Source organism: Mustela nigripes, chromosome 8 (assembly GCF_022355385.1).
Source record: "Mustela nigripes isolate SB6536 chromosome 8, MUSNIG.SB6536, whole genome shotgun sequence".
Taxonomy (NCBI): Eukaryota; Metazoa; Chordata; class Mammalia; order Carnivora; family Mustelidae; genus Mustela; species Mustela nigripes.
Window position 1 is genome coordinate 46,997,441 of NC_081564.1, and position 24,277 is coordinate 47,021,717.

General features: G+C 36.0%; 1 protein-coding gene across 4 annotated transcripts in view; it reads left to right on the top strand.

Annotated features, from left to right (window-relative positions):
- Positions 1 to 24,277, top strand: part of TAF4B (TATA-box binding protein associated factor 4b) — a 151,039-nt gene that overhangs the window by 41,393 nt on the left and 85,369 nt on the right. For all 4 annotated transcript variants that reach the window (XM_059410038.1, XM_059410037.1, XM_059410039.1 and 1 more), the window contains exon 9: positions 219 to 324. In XM_059410038.1, the coding sequence (XP_059266021.1) occupies positions 219 to 324 (106 nt within the window). The remainder of the gene's footprint in view (positions 1 to 218; positions 325 to 24,277) is intronic.

Genomic DNA, 24,277 nt, shown 5'->3' on the forward strand with positions numbered 1-24,277 from the left:
ACTATTTAAAAAGAAATGGAGATGTCTTGATTTTATAAATGATTGCTTGTTCAGGGAATATATTCATTGTCATTTTTGAATTTAAACATAGTTCTAGGACAGCTTGAAATTTTCTTTGATTATTTTGTATATACTAAAAGCTGTTGTTCTGCATTTTTCCTAATATGGCATGATTTTTTTTTAAAAGTTCATTTTTCTTTCTTCCGTTGTTTGTATAGCTTCCATTCTAAAGCAAATTACCCTGACAGGAAATAAGATTCTGTCACTCCAAGCATCTCCTGTTCAGAACAATAAAATAAAAGAAAATGGAACAACATCCTTCAGGTAAAGAAAATAAATAGTTAAAATTTGGTCTCGTTAAAGGAAATAGTTAAAATTTAATCTGGTTAAGAAAAGATGAAAGAATAATACTTATGAAGTAAATATATTGATGCCTTAAAAAGCTGACAATACTTTATTGAGTATAATTTATAAACAAGCACACAAATCTTAAGTATATATTTCTATGAATTTTGATAAGCATATATCCCTGTATAATCAAGATATTGAATATATCCTTCACCTTCATGCTCCTTTCAAATCAATTACCTCTGACCCCTCCCTCCAGCAGCTGCTATTCTTACATCCGTCTCTGTAGATCAATTTTGTCTATTCTTAAACTTCACATAAATGAAAAATTACATTAACCTTTTTGCATCTTTTTTTACTCTGCATGTTTTTGAGATTCATTCATATCATTTTGAATATTAGAAGAGTGTTCTTTTATATTGGTGAGAAGTAATCTTTGTATAAATGTAAATCTATCTCCTGTTGATTGACATTGGGTCGTTTCTGCTTTTTGACAATAATATGTAAAGCTGCTATAAACATTTATATACAGATTTTTATGTGAACATAGTTTTTCTTTTCTCTGTAGTAAATATCTAGGAATATGACTGTTGGATCACTAGGAATGTGTTTAACTATTTAAGAAACTACCAAACTGTTTACCAAAGGAACTACGATTTTGCATTTCTACCAGCAATGATAAGAGTTCATTTGCTCTTCAACTTGGTCAGCTCTTGGTATTGTCAGTTCTTTTGATTTTTGCCATCCTAATAAGTATATTGTGGTTATTTTTGTGATTTTAATTTGCATTTTCCTAATGATTAAAGACCTTGAGCATCTGTTCTTGTATTTATTTGCTATCCATATACCTTCTTCAGTGAAGTCTGTGTTCAAATGTTTTGCCCAGTTTTTCTTACTGAGTTATTTGTTTTCATATGGTTGAGTTTTTAGCATTTTTATGTATCCAAGATTCATGTCTTTTGCCATGGAGTGATTTGGGAAAAATTTCTTTGTAGTGTGTTACATCATTGCTCACCAGTGTCTTTCACAGGGCAAACATTTAATTTTGCTAAAGTTCAGTTCATTGTTTTTCTTTGTAAATTATGCTTTTCATGTTTATCCAAGAAATGTTTGTGCAACTCTAGCTTACAAAGATTATCTCCTACGCTTTATTCCAGAGGCATTACAGTTTTAAGTTTGTCCTTCTTGTATTGATATTCTTTAATTTCTGCCTGTTATCTATACAAAAATCCACTTTGTTCTTCTTCAACCTTTTCCCAGTTTTAGTTGTGTCATTTCTGTGTTACAATATAAAAACATTTGTACTTTAGTCTTTTTTTTTTTAAAGATTATTTATTTATTTATTTATTTATTTTTATTTATTTGACAGAGAGAGATCACAAGTAGGCAGAGAGGCAGGCAGAGAGAGGAGGAAGCAGGCTCCCCGCTGAGCAGAGAGCCTGATGCGGGACTCGATCCCAGGACCCTGAGATCATGACCTGAGCCGAAGGCAGCGGCTTAACCCAGTGAGCCACCCAGGCGCCCTGTACTTTAGTCTTTATTCCTCATCTCCACCGGTTTTTAGTTATTGGTCTACTTTTTTTTTTTTTAAAGATTTTATTTATTTGACAGAGAGAGAGGGGGGGAGAAGCAGGCTCCCTGCTGAGCAGAGAGCCAGATGTGGGGCTGGACCCTGAGACCCTGAGATCTTAACCTGAGCTGAAGGCAGAGGCTTTAACCAACTGAGCCACCCAGGCGCCCCTGTACGTCTACTTTTATATTAAAATGATCATCTTCAGTCCTTTCTCTGAATTTTTCTTAGTTATCTCTTGGTTGGATGAAGTTCATCTACTCAAGAAAGGCTCTTTTGGTATAGAATATTCTAAATTCTTATATGTTAAAAACAGTTTCAGTGTCCTCCATACTTGAAGGACAGCTGGCTGGATTTGAAATTAACATTTTGTATTGCATTTTTAAAAATGCTTCTCTACTATTGTCTTGATATTTGTTTTATTATTTATTTAGGCCTTGAGAATTTATTTCTTTATCTTTGAAATCTAATATTTTTATATTAAGATGTACAGTGAGACATTGACCATTCTGACTTCACTTTCCCAGGTTACCAGTTGGCCCTTTTAATATGTGGATTCTGGTCTCTTAAATAAATGTCTGTGAAGTTTTCTTGGATTGTGGTTTGAAATATTAGTTCTAGCCAATTGTTTTGTGTTTTACTCTCCATGGAATGCGGTAGTATGAATTTTATTCTTTTTACTTTCCTTACTTCCCATTATTTTGCTTCTGATCTTGTTTTATCTCTTTTATCTTCTTTTCATTTTCTTCATTGTTTTTACGCTGTTCTTGAATGTGTCTTAATAGGGTTTTGGTCGCATCTCTTGGCTATGAAAAACCTCCTTGATTCTCTTGTCTGCAGCACTATATGAGTTTTTCCTTTCCCCATTTTCGTTCCCCACCCCTAAGCTTACATATGTAAGTCTGTGAAGTTTAATTAAATGTAGCTCATACTGTGATCTACTAGGATATCTTTTTATTATTTTTTGATTTGGGATGTACTTTGTCTTCTGATAGAATATTTCATCCTTATGCCTGCCACTGCCACCAATTCTCTGGCCTCTTTACAGCAGTTTTTCTTAGTCTGATTTTTCCACAGGCCTTAAGTCAGATGATGTAGGAGCACATAGGTGGGTCAGGGAGTGAGTGTGTGGAGAACTGATTGGCAGAGGACAAGAGAACCTTCAGTGGGATTTGTTTTCCCTTTTTTTTTTTTTTTCTTCCATTTATACTTATTTTGAAGTTTGGATATTCTTTGAGTTATGCTGACATTGTGGTTTTCCTTATTTTGTTTTGCTTTTGGGAGGAAATGTTAGAAGATGGACATCTAGGCAGACATCATTGTTTTCTAAAGCAGTATGTTTAGTCTGTGTCAGTCAAGATACATAGACTATTTTCAACACCCCAAAAGCTTCCTGGTGCTCTTTCCTAGCCAGTCCCCTTGTTACACTCCAGCCAGCCACTGAGTAGTTTCCTGTCATTGTAGTTTAGATTTGTATTTTTAATTTTAAGACATTTATTTTAAAGAAAGAGAGGGAGGGAGAGTGAGCTTGAGGGTAGTGTCAGAGGGAAAGAATCTCAAGCAGGCTCCCTGCTGAGTGGGGAGCCCAACATGGGGTTCAGTCCCAGGACCCCAAGATCATGATAAGAGCCCAAACCAAAAGATGGATGCTTAACTGACTGAGTCACCCAGGGGCTCATAGATTTATCTTTTTTATTTTTATTATTTTTTAAAAAATATTTTTATTTTAGAGAAGGAGAGTATACATGCAGGCATGGGGAGGGATAGAGAGAGGGGGAGAAGCAGACCCCCTGTGGAGCAAGGAGCAGGATGCAGCCTTGATTCCAGGACACTGGGATCATGACCTGAGCAGAAAGCAGAAGCTTAATTGACTCAGCCACCTAGGTGCCCCAGATTTGTCTTTTTAAAATGGTTGCCTTTTTAAAAGTTGTATGTTGATTTTGTAATTATTAATCAAGTTAACTCTGCCCTTACCAGAAATCATAAGTGCCATTTCTTTTTAAAAATATTATTGTTATCTAATGGAGGTATCTTTTTTTCTGGGCAGGGAGTGGGGTAGCAGCAGTGGGGAGAGAGAAAAAATCTTTAGCAGGCTCCACACCCCAGCACAGAGCCAAGGCAAGGGAGGGCTTGATCTCACAACCTTGAGATCATGACATGAGCCAAAATCCAGAGTCTCAGGAGTGGATGCTTAACCAACTGAGCTGGTAGAAGTATTTTATCTTCTGTGTTCTTACAATTAATCATGCTTATTTTAAAGTCCATGCCTAATATTGCTAATATGCATGTTAACTCTAAGTCTCTCTTTTACCTGGCTTTTTTGTCCTGTTTCTTGGTCTCCACCTAGTAATTTTTTTGAGTCAGTGTCAGATATGTTTAAAAAATAATTATAGGAGTTTTGGATTAGTTACCTCCAGAAAGAGAATTTGCCCAATTTTCTGTTTGGCAGTAGAGGAGCAGATTGCCTCAATATAGTCAGTAATTGAGCTGGTTCAAAGCTAGGTTGTAATCTTTCCAAGATTCTGTGTCCCTTTGGTTCTCCTAGCTCCAGGATGTAGTCCCTTAAGAGTTTCAACTAAGAGTTAGGGTGCTTTTCTCTTTGTTGGACTCTGAACCCCAATTTTTATTTCCTCCGTACTTTAAGAGTGCTTAAAATTCACCATGCTTTTGTTGTTGTTGTTGTAAACTGTCTTAATTCTTAATTTTTCCGTTTTTAAAAAAATTTTGGGGGTGCCTGGGTGGCTCAGTGGGTTAAAGCCTCTGCCTTTGGCTCAAGTGTGATCCCAGGGTTCTGGGATTGAGCCCCCACATTGGGCTCTCTGCTCAGCAGGGAGCCTGCTTCCCCACCCCCCTGCCTGCCTCTCTGCTTTCTTGTGATCTCTGTCAAATAAATAAATAAAATCTTTAAAAAAAATTTTGGGGGGAAAATATACATAACAGAAAATTTACCATCTTAACCATTTTTAAGTGGCAGTAAGTACATTCATGTTGTTATACAACCATCATACTATCTCCAGAACTCTTTTCATTTTATAAAATGAAACCACCTTTTAAACACTTAGTCCTCATTCTTCACTTCCCCCCACCAGCCCCTGGCAACCAACATTCTACTTTTCTATCTTTGTGATTTTGACTACAACAGTCTCATGTAAATGGAATTACACAGTATTTGTCTTTTTGTGACTGGCTTATTCCACTTAGAATAATGTCCTCAAAGATTGATCCATGTTGTAGCATAAGTCAGAATTTCCTTTGAATTACATTCTGTTGTTTATCCACTCATCTGTTAGTGGACAGTTGAGTGTCTTTCACATTTAATTATTGTGAATGATGCTACTATGAACACCGACATACAAATATCTTGACGTTTGTTTTCAGTTCTTTTGGTTATATATCCAGAAATGGAGCTATGGGATCATATGGTATTTATTTTTAATTTTTTGAGGATCTCTTATTCTGTTTTCCACAGCAGTTGTACCATTTTACATTCCCGTCAACAGTGCACAGGGGTTCAAATTTCTCCACATTCTTGCCAACACTTGTTATTTTCTGGTTTTGTTTTCTTTGGTAATAGTCTTCATAATAGATGTAGGTGGTATTTCTTTGTGGTTTTGATTTGCATTTGCCTAATGATTAGTGATGTTGAGCATCTTTTCTTGTGCTTATTGGCCATTTGTATATCTTCTTTGGATAACTTTCTAGTACTTTGCCCATTTTATAATCATTTTTTTGTTATTGAATTTTATATTCTGTATATTTCTCCCTTATTGGATGTATGATTTGCAAATATTTTCCTCTGTGGATTGCCTTTTTACTCTAAAGTTAATGTCTTTTGAAGCACAAAATTTGTGAAATCCAGTTTGTTTAATATTCTTTTGTTGCTTGTGCCTTTGGTGTTATATCCAAGAAATTATTGCCAAATCCAATGTCGTAAAGCTTTTGTCCTGTTTTCTTCTAAGAGTTTTACAGGTTTTGGTCCTATATTTTTTTTTTTAAAGATTTTATTTATTTATCAGAGAGAGAGAGGGGAAGAGAGTGAGCACAGGCAGACAGAACGGCAGGCAGAGGGAGAAGCAGGCTTCCTGCTGAGCAAGGAGCCCGATATGGGACTCGATCCCAGGACGCTGGGATCATGACCTGAGCCGAAGGCAGCTGCTTAACCAACTGAGCCACCCAGGCGTCCCAGTCCTATATATTTTTTATCCTTTCTGGTTCTTGATCCTTTTTTCAGTTATTTTTATATATGGAATTAGGTAAAGGTCCAGCATCACCCATTTTAATGTAGATATCCAGTTTCTTCATCTCTATAGTATTGCTAAAAATAGTATCCTTACCCACTGAAAAGTCTTGGCGCCCTTGTCAAAAATCATTTGAACATAATATGTAAGGGTTTATTTATGTATTCTCTGTTCCGTTTCATTTGGTGATTTGTCAGTCTTTATGTTAGTACCACACTATCTTGATTTCTGTAGCATAGTAGTAAATTTTGACATCAGGAAGTGGGTCTTCCATCTTTCTTTTTGGATTGTTTGGCTATTCAGGGTCCATGGAGTTCCATGTGAATTGTAAGTTGGGTTTTTCTATTTCTGCAAAAAATGTCACTGGGATTTGTTAGAGGATTGCATTACATCTGTAGATTGTTCTGGGTAACAAGACATCTTAGTAATATTTGCAGTCCGTGAATATGGGGCATTTCTATTCATTTATGTCTAATTTCTTTCAACATTTTATAGTTTTCATTGTGCAAGTCTTTTGGCTTCTTGGTTAAATTTATTACTATTTATTTTTGTTGATGCTATTGTAAATGTAATTTCTTATTTCCTTCACAAATTGTCCATTGTTAATGTATAGAAATGTAACTGATTTAAAAAAAATTTTTTTTTAGAGATTTTATTTATTCGACAGAGGGACACACACAGCAAGAGAGGCAACACAAGCAGGGGGAGTTGGCAGGCAGAGGGAGAGGGAGAAGAGGCTTCCTGGTTAAGTAGGGAGCCTGATGTGGGACTTGATCCCAGAACCCTGGGATCATGACCTGAGCTGAAGGCAGATGCTTAATGACCGAGCCACCGAGGTGCTCCATGTAACTGATTTTTTAGTGTGTTGACTTTGTATCCTGCTACTTTGTTCAGTGCATTTATTAATTCTAACTTTTTGTGAAATCTTTAGGGTTTTCTAACACATGGGAACATGTTGTCTGTGGGAATGGAGATAATTTTACTTCTTCCTTTCCAATTTGGATTCTCTTGCTTCTTTTCTTGTGTAATTGCTCTGACTAGATCTTCCACTACCAGGTTGAATAGAAGAGGCCAAAGTTAACATCTTTATCTTGTTCTTGATCTTAGAGGCAAAGTTTTCAGTCTTTCATTATTGAATATGTTTTTCACTGTGTGTTTTTCATACATTTTTTAAAAAAGAGTTTATGTACTTATTTGACAGAGATCACAGGTAGGCAGAGAGACAGACAGAGAGAGAGCAGGGGAAGTGGGCTCTCCACTAAGCAGAGAGCCTGATGCAGGGCTCGATTTCAGGACCCTGAGACCATGACCCGAGCCGAAGGCAGAGGCCTAACCCACTTAAGCCACCCAGGTGCCCCAGTTTTTCATATGTTGTTTTATTATGTTGAGATAACTTTGCTTCCATTCCTGGTTTTTTTAATGTTTTTATCATGAAAACGTGTTGAATTTTGTAAAACTATTTCTCAACATCAGTTGAGAGGATCAGAGGCTTTTCCCCCTCCTTTTTGTTAAATTTTTATTTCTGTATTAAATTGATCAGATTTGTCTATTGAGCCATCTTTGTACTCCAGGAATAAATCCCACTTAGTCTTGGTGTATGATCCTTTAATATGCTGTCGAATTCAGTTTGTTAGTACTTTGTTGAGGAATTTTGCATCATTGTTCATAAGGGATATTGGTCAATAGTTTTCTTTTAAATGTTTTTAATTTTTTAAAAAATATTCATTTGAGAGACAGAGAGCGTGGGCAGGTGAGGGGCAGAGGGAGAAGAAGAGACAGTTTTAAGCAGAGTCTGTACTGAGCACAGAGCCCAAGGCAGGGCTTGATCTCACTACTCTGAGATCATGACTTGAGATGAAACCAAGAGTTGGACACTTAACGGTGTCACCCAGGTTCCCTCCCCCACTTTTTTCTTTTTTTAAACTAAGTCCTATGCCTAATGTGGATCTTGAAATCACAACTCTAAGATCAAGAGTCACATGCTGTACCAACAGAGTCAGACAGGCACACCAATTTTTAGTTTCCTTATGGTATTTTTGTCTGGCTTTAGTATCATGGTAATGCTGGCTTCATAGAATGGGTTAGGAAGTATCTTCTCCTCTTCAGTTTTTTGGAAAAGTTTTAGAGGATTTGATATTAGTTCTCCTTTAAATGTTTGGTATAATTTGCAGTGGAGCCAGAGCTTTTATTTGTTGGGAGATTTTTTGATTACTAATTCAGTCTCCTTAGTAGTTATTGATCTATTTAGATTTTCTTTGTGATTTTTTTGGTAGGTTTTGTGTTTCTAGGAATTTGTCCATTTGATCTAGTTTATTCTCTTTTTTTGCATATAGTTTTCTTAGTATTCTCTATTTTTTTTTTATTTCTTCAGAATCAGTAGTGATGTCTCTACTTTCATTTCAGTTTTTAGTTCATTCAAGTCTCTTTTTATTTATTAGTCTAGCTAAAGTTTTGTTCATTTTTCTATCTTTTCAAATACCAACTTTGGGGTTAATTTTTCTTATTGTTTTTCTATTCTCTTTTGTTTATTTCTGTTCTAATTTTTATTTTTCCTTCCTTATGCTACTTTGGGTTTAGATTGTCCTTTAGTTTTCTAGTTCCTGAAATTGTAAAATTATTTTGTTGATATGAGATCATTCTTGTGTTTTGTTTGTTTTAACTTGAGAGAGAGAGGGAGAGAAAGCACAGCCCAGGGGGTGAGGGGCAGAGGGAGAGGGAGAAGCAGACTCCTAGCTGAACAGGGAGCCCGATGCTTGGTTCCACCCCAGGACCCTGAGATCTTGACCTGAACCAATGTCAGTACTTAACCGTCTGAGCCATCCAGGTGCCCCTTAGATTTTCTCTTTATTGTTACTTCCATTTTTTTCATACATAATTTTTTTGGCTCTCCTCATATCTTCCATTTGTTTTTTTAACATCTTTTTTTTTTTTTTTTAAGATTTTATTTATTTGACAGATGGATGACAAGTAGGCAGGCAGAGAGAGAGGGAGATGCAGGCTCCATGCCAAGCTGAGAGCCTGATTTGGGGCTTGATCCCAGGACCCTGAGATCATGACCTGAGCCGAAGGCAGACGCTAACCCACTGAGCCACCCAGATATCCCTGTTTTTTGAGCATCTTTAAAACAGTTATTTTGAAGTCTTTGTCTAGTACATCTATCTTGGGGTCTTTTTCAGAGATAGTTTCTCTGGATTATTTTTTCCTTTTAATTGGTCATACTTTCCTATTTCTTTGTATGTCTCACGATTTTCCGTTGAAATTGGACATTTGACTCTAATAATGTAGTGTCCCTGGAAATTACCTTCTTCCCATTCCCTAGGGCTTGTTGCCTTTTGTCTTTTGTGTGTGTGTGTGTTTTGTTTTTGTTGTAGGATCAACTTAAGGTATAAACTTTAGATTTTAGATTGTTTTAGCTTTTGATTTTTCCCTGGGCGTGTCCGGTGACTTTCTTATTTCCCCTATGTATGCAGTTGCCTTTGAATGTCCTAGTCGTTCATATCTGGCTTTCAAAAGAAGAAAATGAGGGTATGGGGGAAAATGGGACTGGCCCTTTAAATGCCTTAGAAGTCACTTTGGCTAGAGGATGAGGGCTTTGCAAACAGAGGGAGAAGTAGCAGCAACAATGGCCACCCACCTCATAGTCTGCACCACTGAGATCAGAAGAAACAATCTGTGATCTGAGCATATATTCCTGATAATTGGAGGACAATTTTTCCTCCCCGCCCCCGCCCTACCCTAGTTGCTACAAGCTATGTGCAGACTGCTCTAATACATGTGCATTGCTCTTTGCACCAGGGCTGGAGCCTGGGGGATGGGTAGCCCTTGCCAAGTAACAGCCGAAATTGACCAAAACCCCAATTTCTTACAAACCTTCCCCTGGAAGTTGGAAGCCTTCAAAAGATTCAAAAGTTCCAAAGTAGTTATACCAGACAGATTCCTGATGCTCTTCTGCTATCTCCCAGAATCCTTCTCAGAGTACTCTTCATAAACTTTTTGCAGAGCCTCAGTGTTCAGTGCTTTGAATGAAAAATCACACAATGTCAAGTCTGCTTCTTTGTGCCTCAGTTCTTTTATAGGAACATGGCTTTCACCCTAAATATTGGCAGCCTCAAAAACCTTGAACTCGAACTTTCTATCATCATGATATTGCCTACCCTCTCCATGGCTTTTTTTTTTTCTTTCCATTTTTTGTTTTTTTAAGATTTTATTTACTTATTTATTTTCCAGAGAGAGTGAGCGCACGAGAACAAGCGCACACAAGCAGGGGGAGCAGCAGGCAGAGGGAGAAGCAAGTTCCTTGCTGAGTAAGGAGCCCAGTGTGGGACTTGATCCCAGGACTCTGGGATCATGACCTGAGCCAAAGGCAGACCCTTAACCAACTGAGCCACCCAGGTGTTCCCTCTTCATGGCTTCTTAGTGTTGTCTTCCACAGGAATTTGCACATGCCCAAAGGAAAACAGCATAGAGAAAATTGGGTTTCTGTTGGTGAGTTTCTTTTATCTTGGGACTGTGTCTTCTCAAAACCTGGTTTCCTTGGCATGTCTCTGCCTTCAAACAGACTTAAAAAAAATGTTCTGGCTTTGTTAGTTTTTCTTTCTTTCTTTTTTTTTTTTAAATTTTTTATTTCTATTCAGCGTAACAGTATTCATTGTTTTTGCACCACACCCAGTGCCCCCATGCAATCTGTGCCCTCTCTAATACCCACCACCTGGTTCCCCCAACGTCCCACCCCCACCCCTTCAAAACCCTCAGATTGTTTTTCAGAGTCTGTAGTCTCTCATGGTTCACCTCCCCTTCCAATTTCCCTCAACTCCCTTCTCCTCTCTAACTCCCCTTGTCCTCCATGATATTTGTTATGCTCCACAAATAAGTGAAACCATATGATAATTGACTCTCTCTGCTTGACTTATTTCACTCAGCATAATCTCTTCCAGTCCCATCCATGTTGCTACAAAAGTTGGGTATTCATCCTTTCTGATGGAGGCATAATATAATACTCTATAGTGTATATGGACCACATCTTCCTTATCTATTCATCCGTTGAAGGGCATCTTGGTTCTTTCCACAGTGTGGCGACCGTGGCCATTGCTGCTATAAACATTGGGGTACAGATGGCCCTTCTTTTCACTACGTCTGTATCTTTGGGGTAAATACCCAGGAGTGCAATGGCAGGGTCATAGGGAAGCCCTGTTTTTAATTTCTTGAGGAATCTCCACACTGTTCTCCAAAGTGGCTGCACCAACTTGCATTTCCACCAACAGTGGAAGAGGGTTCCCCTTTCTCCACATCCCCTCCAACACATGTTGTTTCCTGTCTTGTTAATTTTGGCCATTCTAACTGGTGTAAGGTGGTATCTCAATGTGGTTTCAATTTGAATCTCCCTGATGGCTAGTGATAATGAACATTTTTTCATGTGTCTGATAGCCATTTGTATGTCTTCATTGGAGAAGTGTCTGTTCATATCTTCTGCCCATTTTTTTATGATTGTCTGTTTTTTTGAGTTTTATATGATTGTCTGATTGTTGAGTTTGAGTTCTTTATAGATCCTGGATATCAACCTTTTGTCTGTACTGTCATTTGCAAATATCTTCTCCCATTCCATGGGTTGCCTCTTTATTTTGTTGACTGTTCCCTTTGCTGTGCAGAAGCTTTTGATTTTGATGAAGTCCCAAAAGTTCATTTTTGCTTTTGTTTCCTTTGCCTTTGGAGACATCTTGAAAGAAGTTGCTGTGGCTGATATCGAAGAGGTTACTGCCTATATTCTCCTCTAGGATTCTGATGGATTTCTGTCTCATGCTGAGGTCTTTTATCCATTTTGAGTTTATCTTTGTGTATGGTGTAAGAGAATGGTCGAGTTTCATTCTTCTACATATAGCTGTCCAGTTTTCCCAACACCATTTATTGAAGAGACTGTCTTTTTTCCGCTGTATATTTATTCCTATTTTGTGAAACTAGAAGCTGGTTTTTTGAAAGAATCAATAAGATCGATAAACCATTGGCCACACTAATCCAAAAGAAAAGAGAGAAAGCCCAAATTAATAAAATTATGAATGAAAAGGGAGAGATCACAACTAACACCAAGGAAGTAGAAACAATCATCAGAAGTTATTATCAACAGTTATATGCCAATAAGCTAAGCAACCTAGATGAAGTGGATGCATTCCTGGAAAACTAAAAACTCCCAAAATTGAACCAGGAAGAAATTGACAACCCGAATAGACCGATATCTAGTAATGAGATTGAAGCAGTGATCAAAAACCTCCCAAAAAACAAGAGCCAGGACCTGATGGATTCCCTGGGGAATTCTATCAAACTTTCAAAGAAGAAATAACACCTATTCTGAAGCTGTTTCAAAAAGTTGAAGCAGAAGGAAAATTTCCAGACTATTTCTATGAAACCAGCATTACCTTAATCACCAAACCAGGCAAAGACCCTACCAAAAAGGAGAATTTCAGACCAACATCACTGATGAATATGGATGCTAAGATTCTCAACAAGATCCTAGCAAACAGGATCCAACAGCACATTAAAAAGATTATCCACCATGATCAGGTGGGATTCATTCCTGGGCTACAAGGATGGCTCAACATTCGCAAATCAATCAATGTGATAGAACAAATTAATAAGAGAAGAGAGAAGAACCACATGGTCCTCTCAATTGATGGAGAAAAAGCATTTGACAAAATCTAGCATCTGTTCCTGATTAAAATGCTTCAAAGTGTAGGGATAGAGGGAACATTCCTGAACTTCATATAATCTATGAAAGACCCACAGCAAATATCATCCTCAATGGGAAAAAGCTTGCAGCCTTCCCGTTGAGATCAGGAACACGACAAGGATGCCCACTTTCACCACTCTTGTTCAACATAGTATTAGAAGTCCTAGCAACAGCAATCAGACAACAAAGAAAAATAAAAAGTATCCAAATTGGCAATGAACAAGTCAAACTCTTTCTCTTTGCAGATGACATGATTCTTTATATGGAAAACCCAAAAGACTCCACCTCCAAACTACTAGAACTCATACAACAATTCAGCAACGTGGCAGGATACAAAGTCAATGTACAGAAACCAGTGGCTTTCTTATACACTAACAATGAAAATACAGAAAGGGAAATTAGAGAATCAATTCCATTTACTAGAGCACCAAGAACCATAAGATACCTGGGAATAAACCTACCAAGTAATAAGGTAATAAATCTTACCAAAGAGGTAAAGGATCTGTACTCGAGGAACTACAGAACACTCATGAAAGAAATTGAAGAAGACACAAAAAGATGGAAGACCATTCCATGCTCTTGGATCGGAAGAATAAACATTGTTAAGATGTCTATACTGCCTAGAGCAATCTATACTTTTAATGCCATTCCAATCAAAATTCCACCGGTATTTTTCAAAGAGCTGGAGCAAATAATCCTAAAATTTGTATGGAATCAGAAGAGACCCCGAATCACTAAGGAAATGTTGAAAAACAAAAATAAAACTGGGGGCATCATGTTACCTGATTTCAAGCTTTACTGCAAAGCTGTGATCACCAAGACCGCATGGTACTGGCATAAAAACAGACACATAGACCAGTGGAACAGAGTAGAGAGCCCAGATATGGACCCTCAACTCTATGGTCAAATAATCTTGTTAGTTTTCTTAATCAACAATTGTCTGTTATAAGTGACTGTCACTAAGTAGAAATCCTAGTGTAACTCTTTATACTTTTCTGTAATGCCAGTATTTATTGGAGTTAGTGTTTTCAGTACATTTATGGTGTATTTTGAGGAACAGAAGTTCTTCATTTCAAAGTAGTTGTATTTTTTTAAAAAGTAGTTGAATTTAGCAATTTCTTTTATGAATTGTTTATATGAATATGCTCCTTGATATCATAAAGATAGCCTCCTTTACAGTGTTCTAAAAGTTTTGAAATTTTACTTCTTATATTTAAATCTTGGTCAACAGCGTTCAATTTTGGTTTTGTTTTTTCTTATAATATATGATAGAAATCCTAATTCATTCTTTCCGGTATGCATAATCATTTGTTCCAGCAGCATTAATGAAGACTCTGTCTTTCCTCAGTGATCTATAGTATCTCCTACGTCACATCTAGAGTCTTTTCTAGGCTATGATTTTTAGTTAATCTTTTCCATCCCTATTTTGTCTTATTGGTTAATTTGTTCATTTCCAATAGCATGCTTCTCAGTTTACTATAGCTTCATAATAAATTTTGAATCTGTTAAGGCATCTCCTTTACGTACTCCTTTATTTCTTCTCTGTTTTTAACTTACGTACCCCACCCTTCCACTGTTGTTGGCTTTTCTTGAGTTTTTGCTGTTACATATAAATTTAAGTATTAGTTTAAATTCCACCAAAAATGTCTGCTGGAATTTGAATTGGCATAACATTGAGTCCATTTTCCTTAAGCTGATTTCTTTATAATTTTGAGCCTTATATCTATAATTTATATTTTCCTTTATGCATGCCTTCTTTAACATCTTTCAATAAAGTGAAATAATTTTATCTACACAGGTTATACAGAATTTGTTGTATTTATATGTTGCATTTATTCCTAGGTAGCTTTTTATTGCTATTATAAATATTTTTGATAACTACCTATTCTGTTATTATGATATAGAAATGCACATTGCTTTTTTCTTTAATCCTATGCTAATTAGCTTATTAGGATCATATTTCTGATAATTTTAGATTACCTTAGGTTATTTATATAGATGATGTTAGGAGTGATAGAATTATGGTAGAATTATAGGTTTTTTTTTTTTTTGTTTTGTTTTGTTTGGCTTTCAGTACTTTAAAAATATCAATCCATGGTTTTCTGGTATCCATGTATGTATTCATCTTCAAAAGTAAAACATATAAGGAAAAGTCACCCTGAGAGTTAAACTACAATGAAACAGCAGCACATTTGAAACCTCAGTGACTTCAAACATTAGATGATCAAATATTCAATGTGAAAAATTATTATGAAATGGTTAGAAATAAAATGTGGAATCACAAAACTGAGCAGGGAACAATTTTCTGTTTAAAAATGAATACAGTGATTTGAAAAAGGGACATTTAGAAGTGAAAAATGTGGGGCACCTGAATGAGTTGAGCATAAGGCTTTTGATTTTGGTTTAGGTCATGATGTCAGGGTCTTGAGATCAAGCAAGCCCTGCGTCAGGTTCCATGCTGGGCTTGGACCCTGTGTGGGATTCTCTCTTTCCCTCTCCTTTCACCACCCCCACCCCCACCTTGTGCACACCTGCTCTCTCTCAAAAAAAAAAAAAAAAGGTAAGAAAATACAATTTCTGAGTTTAAAACCTCATTGGATGGGTAGATCAGATTAAACCTAAGGACCTAAACTGAGTTTGCTTTACTCTAGAGAGGATTTGTGACTTTCTTTCTCATGGGAACAAGGGGTGGTTATTGACTTGGGATCACTTAAGTACCTGTTATAGGAAACCTGACTTAACCCAGAAGTCTCAGATATACTTTCTTCACTTTAACAGAGGTCCAGGCAGTAGTGCCAGCCACAGGCATTTGCCCCTAAGGCAGCTAGCTCTACCTTTAGAGTGTGGTTATTGCTTATTTTTACTGACAACTTTTTTGACAACTTCTGTGCACCCAACACTGGAATGAAAATGTCTTAGGCTGATCTAGTTAGAATGTCCTGTAATTTTTCCTCAGTAAATCTAGTCCACTTACTGCCTGAAGCAAAAATGCCACCACTAGTATTTTCTCTGGGAAATTTCTAGCATATTACTTTTGCTCATTTATCTGTTGAATGCTTACTGCTTTCTAGACATATATAGGAGAATACTTGTTGTATATGTTATAAATATCTTTTTCCCAATCTTTTAACTAATAACTTTGTTTTTAGAGTCTTTGTTTTAGAAGACTTTAAACCACAGTATTAGATTTATTGCTCTCATGCTTTATGACTTTTGAATTTCACTATATTCTAAAAAATCCTTCCTCATCCTGAGTCCATAATGATGTGCTTCCATATTTTCTTCCAAGATATCTATACACACACCTCTCACATATGTACATATACCTTTACATCTTCAGTAATTATTTTATTTTTGTAAATGTCTGTAGCAGAAATTACCTTTTTCCCAGTTAGAATGTGGGTCTCAACAGTATTTACTGAAGAATTCATTATCCTTTTTCTGATATGCCACCTTTATCTTATAGTAAATTAATATTTATGCAATGGTACATTTCTAGAATTTCATTTTAGTGCTGTGTTTTTATTTCTGTGTTAATATTTTTGCACTTTCAGTTATTGTACCTTCATTATTTATTTTTATATCTGGCAGAACAAATCCTCTCTCTAATCCTTTTTTATCAACAGTGTCTCCACTTTACCTTTGTTGTTCTACTGAACATGAATTTTAGAATGAGCAAGGCAGTTCTATGAAAATTTGGTCTTGAGGTTATGTGATTAGGTTAATTTGGGGGAGAATTAACTTTTTTATGATGTGAACCATTTTGAACCATAGTCGCATTTGTTAGAATTCAGTAAGGTTGTAGATAATAGAAATACTAAAAAAAAAAAAAAAAAAAAAAAAAAAAAGTGGCATACACAAGACAGAAGATTCTTTGACATTCAGGAAAATTAGAAGAGTAAGTAGATCATTGCAGGAATAACATTCTGTGGTATAAAGGACTCAGCCTCTTCATTTGCTTTCTTTTTGTTCCTCAGACACATATTCATCTTCTCACTGTAGTTTTTAGTCACTGGACTTTCTGTGCTCCAGTATCATCTTGCTTGGTCCTTCTTAGTTTAGTTTAAAGGTAATCTCCCTAATTAGAGAGTCTCTGCTTAGGCAGTCAATGTAAAGTAGCTTCTACAGCCCACCTGCTATCTTGAGGCACTCATATAAAAGTATCCTGTTTTTTGTTTACCATTCCTTGTTATTTCCCACTCCTTTTAAAATCTCCGTGAGGAGCACCTGAGTGGCTCAGTGGGTTAATAAGCCTCTGCCTTCAGCTCAGGTCATGATCTCAGCGTCCTGGAATCGAGCCCTGCATTGGGCTCTCTGCCCAGCGGGGAACCTACTTCCCCCTCTCCCTCTGTCTGTTTCTCTGCCTACTTGTGATATCTCTCTGTCAAATAAATAAACAAAACTGTAAAATAGATAAATAAAATCTCTGTGAGAGTTCACAATAACTTTTGTTTACCATTGTGTACCTAATGTTTAAAACAAGGCCTGGTTCATAATAAGCATTCAAATATTTGCTGAAATAATGAATTTTTTAAAAGAGAAATATATATAATCATAGCTATTTTTTTTTAAAAGATTTTACTTATTTATTTGACAGAGAGAAATCACAAGTAGATGGAGAGGCAGGCAGAGAGAGAGAGAGGGAAGCAGGCTCTCTGCTGAGCAGAGAGCCCCATGCGGGACTCGATCCCAGGACTCTGAGATCATGACCTGAGCTGAAGGCAGCGGCTTAACCCACTGAGCCACCCAGGCGCCCTAATCATAGCTATTTTTAAAGATACCTCTTATTTTTGCACTAAGATACATTTTTCATTTTGTGTGTTGTATAGTAATTTTGGTCATATGTTGTTTATGCATATCTTTTTTGAAGTGATGGCTTTTTAGCTTAAGTCTAGTTTTTTTTAGATACTTAATATCAATGTCACTTCAGTTGTTGTTAAGTTGAACCTTAAAATAGACCCTTAATGTTGACCCTTGTTAAATGAGAGGTAATAGTATATGCCATTAGATCTTGTCTTAACTGGATGAGGTTTAATAACATAGAGTATTATTTGCCTATTTTTTTCAAAACTACTTGTTTAACTGAAAAGAAATTTTTTTATTCATGACTTTTTCAACTAAGAGAATTATATTTTCTATTTGGCGTGTCAATACTGGGATGAATAAGGGAAGCTATATAGTACTTAAACACCAGAGGGAGCCAGAGATTCATGTTTTATTCTTCATATGTCAGAATCAGAAATGACAAATATTACAGTACTTTTTCATGTTTGTATAGTTAACCTCATTTAAACTGGCTATTTAATAAAGGAATTGTTGATTTTTTAAAGATATGATAATGCTTAAAGATTAAGGTTTTTTTTAAACATTCTTATAGTTTAGAGAAAAACAAAATATGAATGTATAATGTATATATATTACTTCTATTAGTGACAGTATTTTAGCAGCTAGGGTTTAGGGTGATATTTTTAAAATTTTTCTTTAAAACACTCTTTGGGGCTCCTGGTGGCCCAGTTGTTTAAGCATCTGTCTTTGACTCAGGTCTTGCGAACCCCACATCCCCTGCTTCTCCTGCTGCCCCTCCCCCTGCTCTCTCTCCCACTCTCTCTCTCAAATAAATAAACAAAGTCCTTTAAAAAATTAAACATACTCTTAGAAAATAATATAGGACAAGATTACATGCTATGGTCATAGATGGTATTATCCATTAACTTTAATATCCTTTATTTTATATTGCAGGAATCACCTTGCTTCATATGTAATTGTTTCATCATGTACTTTTATTAAAGAGTTTGCTTTTCCTTATATGTACAAGTATATCTATAATATATATTGTTATATAATATATGACAAAATATGTATGGTTAATTTTTCTGGAGCAGGAACTTAGAAAACAGCCTCTAGTAACAAAAAAACAAAACAAAACAAAACAAAAAACCCAAACAAAAAACCCCTCTCATCTTGGAAAGATTAAAGGAGACAAAGAAAAAGAAACATCCCTGTAAGCTTTGCCTGGATTAGCTCTAAATCTGGGGTAAAAATTCAACAAAACAGTCTTCTTGGAGGAGTTGCCTTATGCTAGATCTTGAATTAAATTCTTAAACATTCTTCACAGGGAAATTATATAAATGAACACTTGAGAGATGCGATTGTGAAGTCTTTCAAAGTTTTTAGCGAGATTTTGTTATATATAGTAAAATGCTGTTTAGGAAAAATTATGTTTGTACTTAGATGCAGAATGAATTGGGAAGAAAAGATATTAGATACTAGAGGTAGACACACCATGAAGCAAAGGTTGAAATTACATGGGAGGAGAAAGGGCATATGAGATTATTTATATGTCATAGGCATCTTCAAGAGGGATCAAAGCCAAGAGACAGTGATAATAGAGGACAGAGGATCATAAAAATTTCTTAACAGTGTTAATGATTCAATTGAAAATACATAAATATAGGAAGGGGTAGTAGATACTTTGAAAATAATTTATAAATAAATAATTGCTAATAGTATAGATCAACAATTTGAAAACTACCCAAGGAACTTACTGAAATTGATTTGGTGGCTCATCCAGAATGAAATCTCTAGAGAGTGAACCTTGGCAGAAATCTCTATCTTTAAAATCCTCATAGTATTTCTGATGTTCATTATAAGTTTGGGACTAAAAATATATGCCAGCAGGTCCCAAAATGTGATTTGCAGAAAATAGTTTTGAAACTCAGACTTTTTCAGGGAGTCTGTGAGATTAAAACTGTTTAAGTAATGATGATGATGTTGATATTGTTATTTTCCCCTTTTGTTATATTATTTGATTGATGGTTCAGAAGCCACAGTGGCAAAACTGCTGGCACCTTAACATTAATCAAGGCAGGGGCACCAAACTATGCTAGTAGTAGCCGTTTATTCTTTACCCTCAGACACTCACAGTAAATGAAAAGAAAAGAAGCCAGGTGTTTGTTTGTTTTTTTAATATTTGTAATGAGGCAGCAAACATTATGATTTTTATTGTCTCTCCGTTAAGTACACACCTTTTTAATATACTGTGTGACAAAATGGGAAGTTTTCATAAAGCTCTTCTGCATTCCAGAGTCTCATGGTTGTTTCAAGTAAGGACAAGTGCTTATGCTTATATTTATTTTTTTTTTTAAGACTTTATTTATTTTGAGAGAGAGAGAGTCCGCACATGTGCTTATATGGGGTGGGGGAGCAGAGGAAGAGGGAGAGAAGCAGACCTCCTGTGAAGCACAGAGGGTGGAGAGGTTTGATCCTGCCAACCACTCCCCTGTCCTGACCTGAGCTGAAATCAAGAGTTGGACACTTACCAAGAGTTGGGCACTTAACCAACTGACTGAGCCACCTATGCACTCTACTTATGTTTCAATTGTGAGCTAAACTAACCACTTTTTTCTTGGAGCACCATTTTTATTTGGAAGAACAAAGAACAGCTGAAAAGCAAACTGTGATTATTTAGACTTGAGAATTTGACAGACATTTTTGTGAAAATGAAAAAAGTGAGCCTGTCACTTCAGGGAAAGCAACTGACAGTATTCTTTTGCCAGTGATAAAATTTGAGCTTTTGAAGTAGAAATTAAAAATTTGGAAAACTTGTACCCACTGCCATGAGCTTAACATCTTCCCGATACTTAGATTTTCTGATTAGATTGGTGCAGATATTAACATGTGATTTTAGATTATGTATAATGAGCCTAAATTTGGAAGACCTGTATAGCTCAGTGAACCAGTATTTTTCAGATCACCAACATGTAATGTTATAAAATCATGCATCATTAAAAAATCCATTCAAAGTGAAAAGGATCAATGGATTTTAAAGATTAGAAATATAGAAAACAATGCCACCCTTTTAACTAATTTTTTTATTTTTAGTATTGTTGGTTTTCATTAGAATGTTTTCTATGTTAATATGTAATAGTTTTATTAATTTTTAATGAATACTAATTTCTAAAGTTTTTATTTTTAAATTTTTATTTAAATTCAATTAATTGACATATGGTGTATTCTTAGTTTCAGAGGGAGAGTTCAGTGATTGATCAGTTGCATGTAACACCCAGTGCTCATTATATCACATGCCCTCCTTAATGTCCATCACCCAGTTACCTCATCTCCCCACCCACCCTCCCTTACAGCACTCCTCAGTTTGTTTCCTATAGTTAAGAGTCTCTTATGGTTTGTCTCCATCTCAGATTTCATCTTATTTATTTTTCCCTTCCTTCCCCTATGATTCTGTTTTGTTTCTTAAATTCCATACGTGAGTGAAGTCTTAAGATAATTGTTCCCGATTGATTTATTTTGTTTAGTATAATAATCTCTAGTTCCATCCATGTTGTTGCAGATGGTAAGATTTTGGGTTTTATTGATGGCTAAGTAATATTCCACTGTGTTAAAAAGATTGTATTTTTAAGTAATCTCTACACCCAACATGGGGTTTGAACTCTGACCCTAAGACCAAGAATCACACACTCCAGTCACATACTGAGTCAGCCAGGCTCATTTTATTTTATTTATTTGTTTTTTTAAAAGATTTTATTTATTTACTTGAGAGAGAGGAAGAAAGAGAACACAAGCAGAGGGAGTGGCAAAGGGAGCAGGAGCCAGATGCAGGGCTCGATCCTAGGACCCCAGGACCATGACCTGATCCACAGGCAGACTGATTAAGCCACCCAGGCACCCCTCATTTTTTATTTCTAATACAGTTCTGGCTTCTAATACAGGTTTCATGTAACAGGTATAGTTTTTACCCCCATAGATAAGGGAATTGATGAGTAGAGATGTGAAGAAATTTGTTCAAGGTCATCCTTTTAATAATTGTCAGAGCAGGGACTGACTTTCATCTCTAACTAGAGAATTGGTGCTTTTAATTTTTACAACTCAGTATATTTCCAGGTGTGGTCCACAGAGTGTTTGTGTCACAGTCACCTAAGGTTTGTTTACAAAAAAAAAAAAAATTCCAGGTTTTTTGTCTACAGGCCAGACCTACTGAATGCAAATCGTGGGTGCTGTGCAGGTTTGTATTTGGTTGTGAGACATGTATTTTAAATATACTCCCAGGTGGTTCTTAAAATCACTAAAGTTGAGTGCCTGGGTGGCGCAGTCTGATGGGCATCTGCCTTTGGCTCAGGTCATGATCCTGGGGTCCTGGGATCAAGTCCCATGTCGGCTCTCTGCTTGGCAGGGAGCCTGCTTCTCTCTCTCTCTCTCTCACATGAATAAATAAATAAAAGCTTTAAAAAAAAGCTTTTAAACAAAATCAAATCATTTAAGTTTGGGAAATCATGTATATGTTATTGCTACATTTGAGTTAAAAGAGGAAAGACAAAGAGAATTTCCCATGAGAAAAATAACTTCACAAAGGCATGGAAGGAGGAATAAACAGGGTGTTACCTGAGTTTATGTGCTGGCTGTAGTAAAGAGGTTATACCAAAGGGTTTACCAAAAGAGTATTGAAGGCAAAGTTATTTTACCAGGGATTAATAATCTAAGGGAAGCACTTACTCTTCTTAAAATAAAATTTTTTGTTTATGCTTTCTAAACAAATTATTTATTTATTTGACTAACATATACATTTTGTACAATATTTGAAAGGAAGAAAGATTATATAGCGGAAAAATAAGGTTCTCCCTTGCTTTTTCTCTCTGCTACCCAGGATCCCGTTCTCAAGCCAACCGCTGTTAGCAGTTTCTTGTGTGTCTTTCTAGATACAATCTTCTCAACACAAATGGTAGTATACAATACATAATGTTTTACATTTCATTTTTTTTTTTACAACTTAGTAGTGATAAATCTTAGAGATTTTTCTGTATCAATGTGTAATCATTGTGATTTAGATTTTTAATAAAGTTACATAATGGTGGATATTTAGGATATTTCCAATGTTTTTTACTAGAAAGCAAAGCCATAGTGGCTTTCATTTTACGTAATATCTAGAAAGAAGAGCCTATTTTATTTATTATTATTTTTGAAAGAAGTCTTACATTTATTTACTTCTTTTTTAAAAAATATTTTATTTATTTGACACACAGAGAGAGATCACAAGTAGGCAGAGAGACAGGTAGAGGGAGAAGGGGAAGCAGGCTTCCTTCTGAGCAGAGAGCCCGATGCAGGGCTCAATCCCAGAACCCTGAGACCATGACCTGAGCCGAAGGCAGAGGCTTAACCCACTGAGACACCAGGTGTCCCTATTTGTCTATTTTTAAGATTTAATTTATTGAGAGAGAGAGAAGGAGAGGGAGAAGCAGACTCTCCACTGAACAGGGAGGCCAATGTGGAGCTCCATCCCAGACCCTAGGATCGTGACCTGAGCCGAAGACAGACACTTAACCAACTGAGCTACCCGGGTGCCCCAAGCTTATTTATTTATTTTAAATTGTCAGATAATATCAAATGACTCTCCACGGAGGTTAAATTCACAAATTACACTGAGCAGCAAAGCTTATGGTAGCACATTTTCACATGTTCTGGTGAACTTGAATAGTTTTTGCTAGTCTAATGGGTGAAAAATTGTATCTTATAGTTCTATTATGGGTAGAATAGAAGAATATTTTCTATTTTAGTAATTGAAAATTTTTTCTTAATGAAAAGTCATGTGCTTTGTCCAATTTTCCATTGAATCATGAGGTTTTTTTCCTTAATTATTTGTGGGAACTCTTTCTGTATTAAACTAATTCCTTTTCCCTGATCTGAATTACTTCTTTCAGTCTTCAATCTAATATATAAGGACTTATTGCCTCCATTTTACTGACAGTGCAGGCCTAGAAAGATTAATTTGCTTTATTTCACATAGATAATAACTAGCAGTCAGAATTGTACTATAACCAGTTTGACTTACCATTTTTACCCACTGTTCTACCTCTCAGTACATCGTAACCTAAATAGCACTTGTTCTGAACACAGGGACATTCTTCAACTATTTACCATTTCTGCTAGGAATAATAGGCAATGAAGGTAATATAATCTTTATTATATTTAATATATTTATTGGGCATAATTGATAAAATAAGTCTAATTGGCATTTTAGAGAAACACACTGATGTTTAGAATGGAAGACAGCGTAAAACCTACCATAACAGATGCAGTGTGCTCTCAGAAGTTGAAAAATTGTAGCAATTGGACAAATGCTTTAAAAATATAAAAACAAAGTTTAAAAAATGCACAAAAACAAAAGTATAAAATCAAATTAAACAGCATTTCTAAACTAGGCAATTGAAATAGGACTGGGGTATAGCTAAAGTTTGACAGCTAAAAAATGCTAAAAGCAGGAGTTTGAAGATGAAAACCATAAGTGGGGAATGGTCTGCACAAAGGCCAGAATCAGTAGGAGCTTTATGATAGTGAGTAATGGCAAGGAAGAGTGCTAAGTTAGAGGTCATTACCTGGAAAACATTGAATATC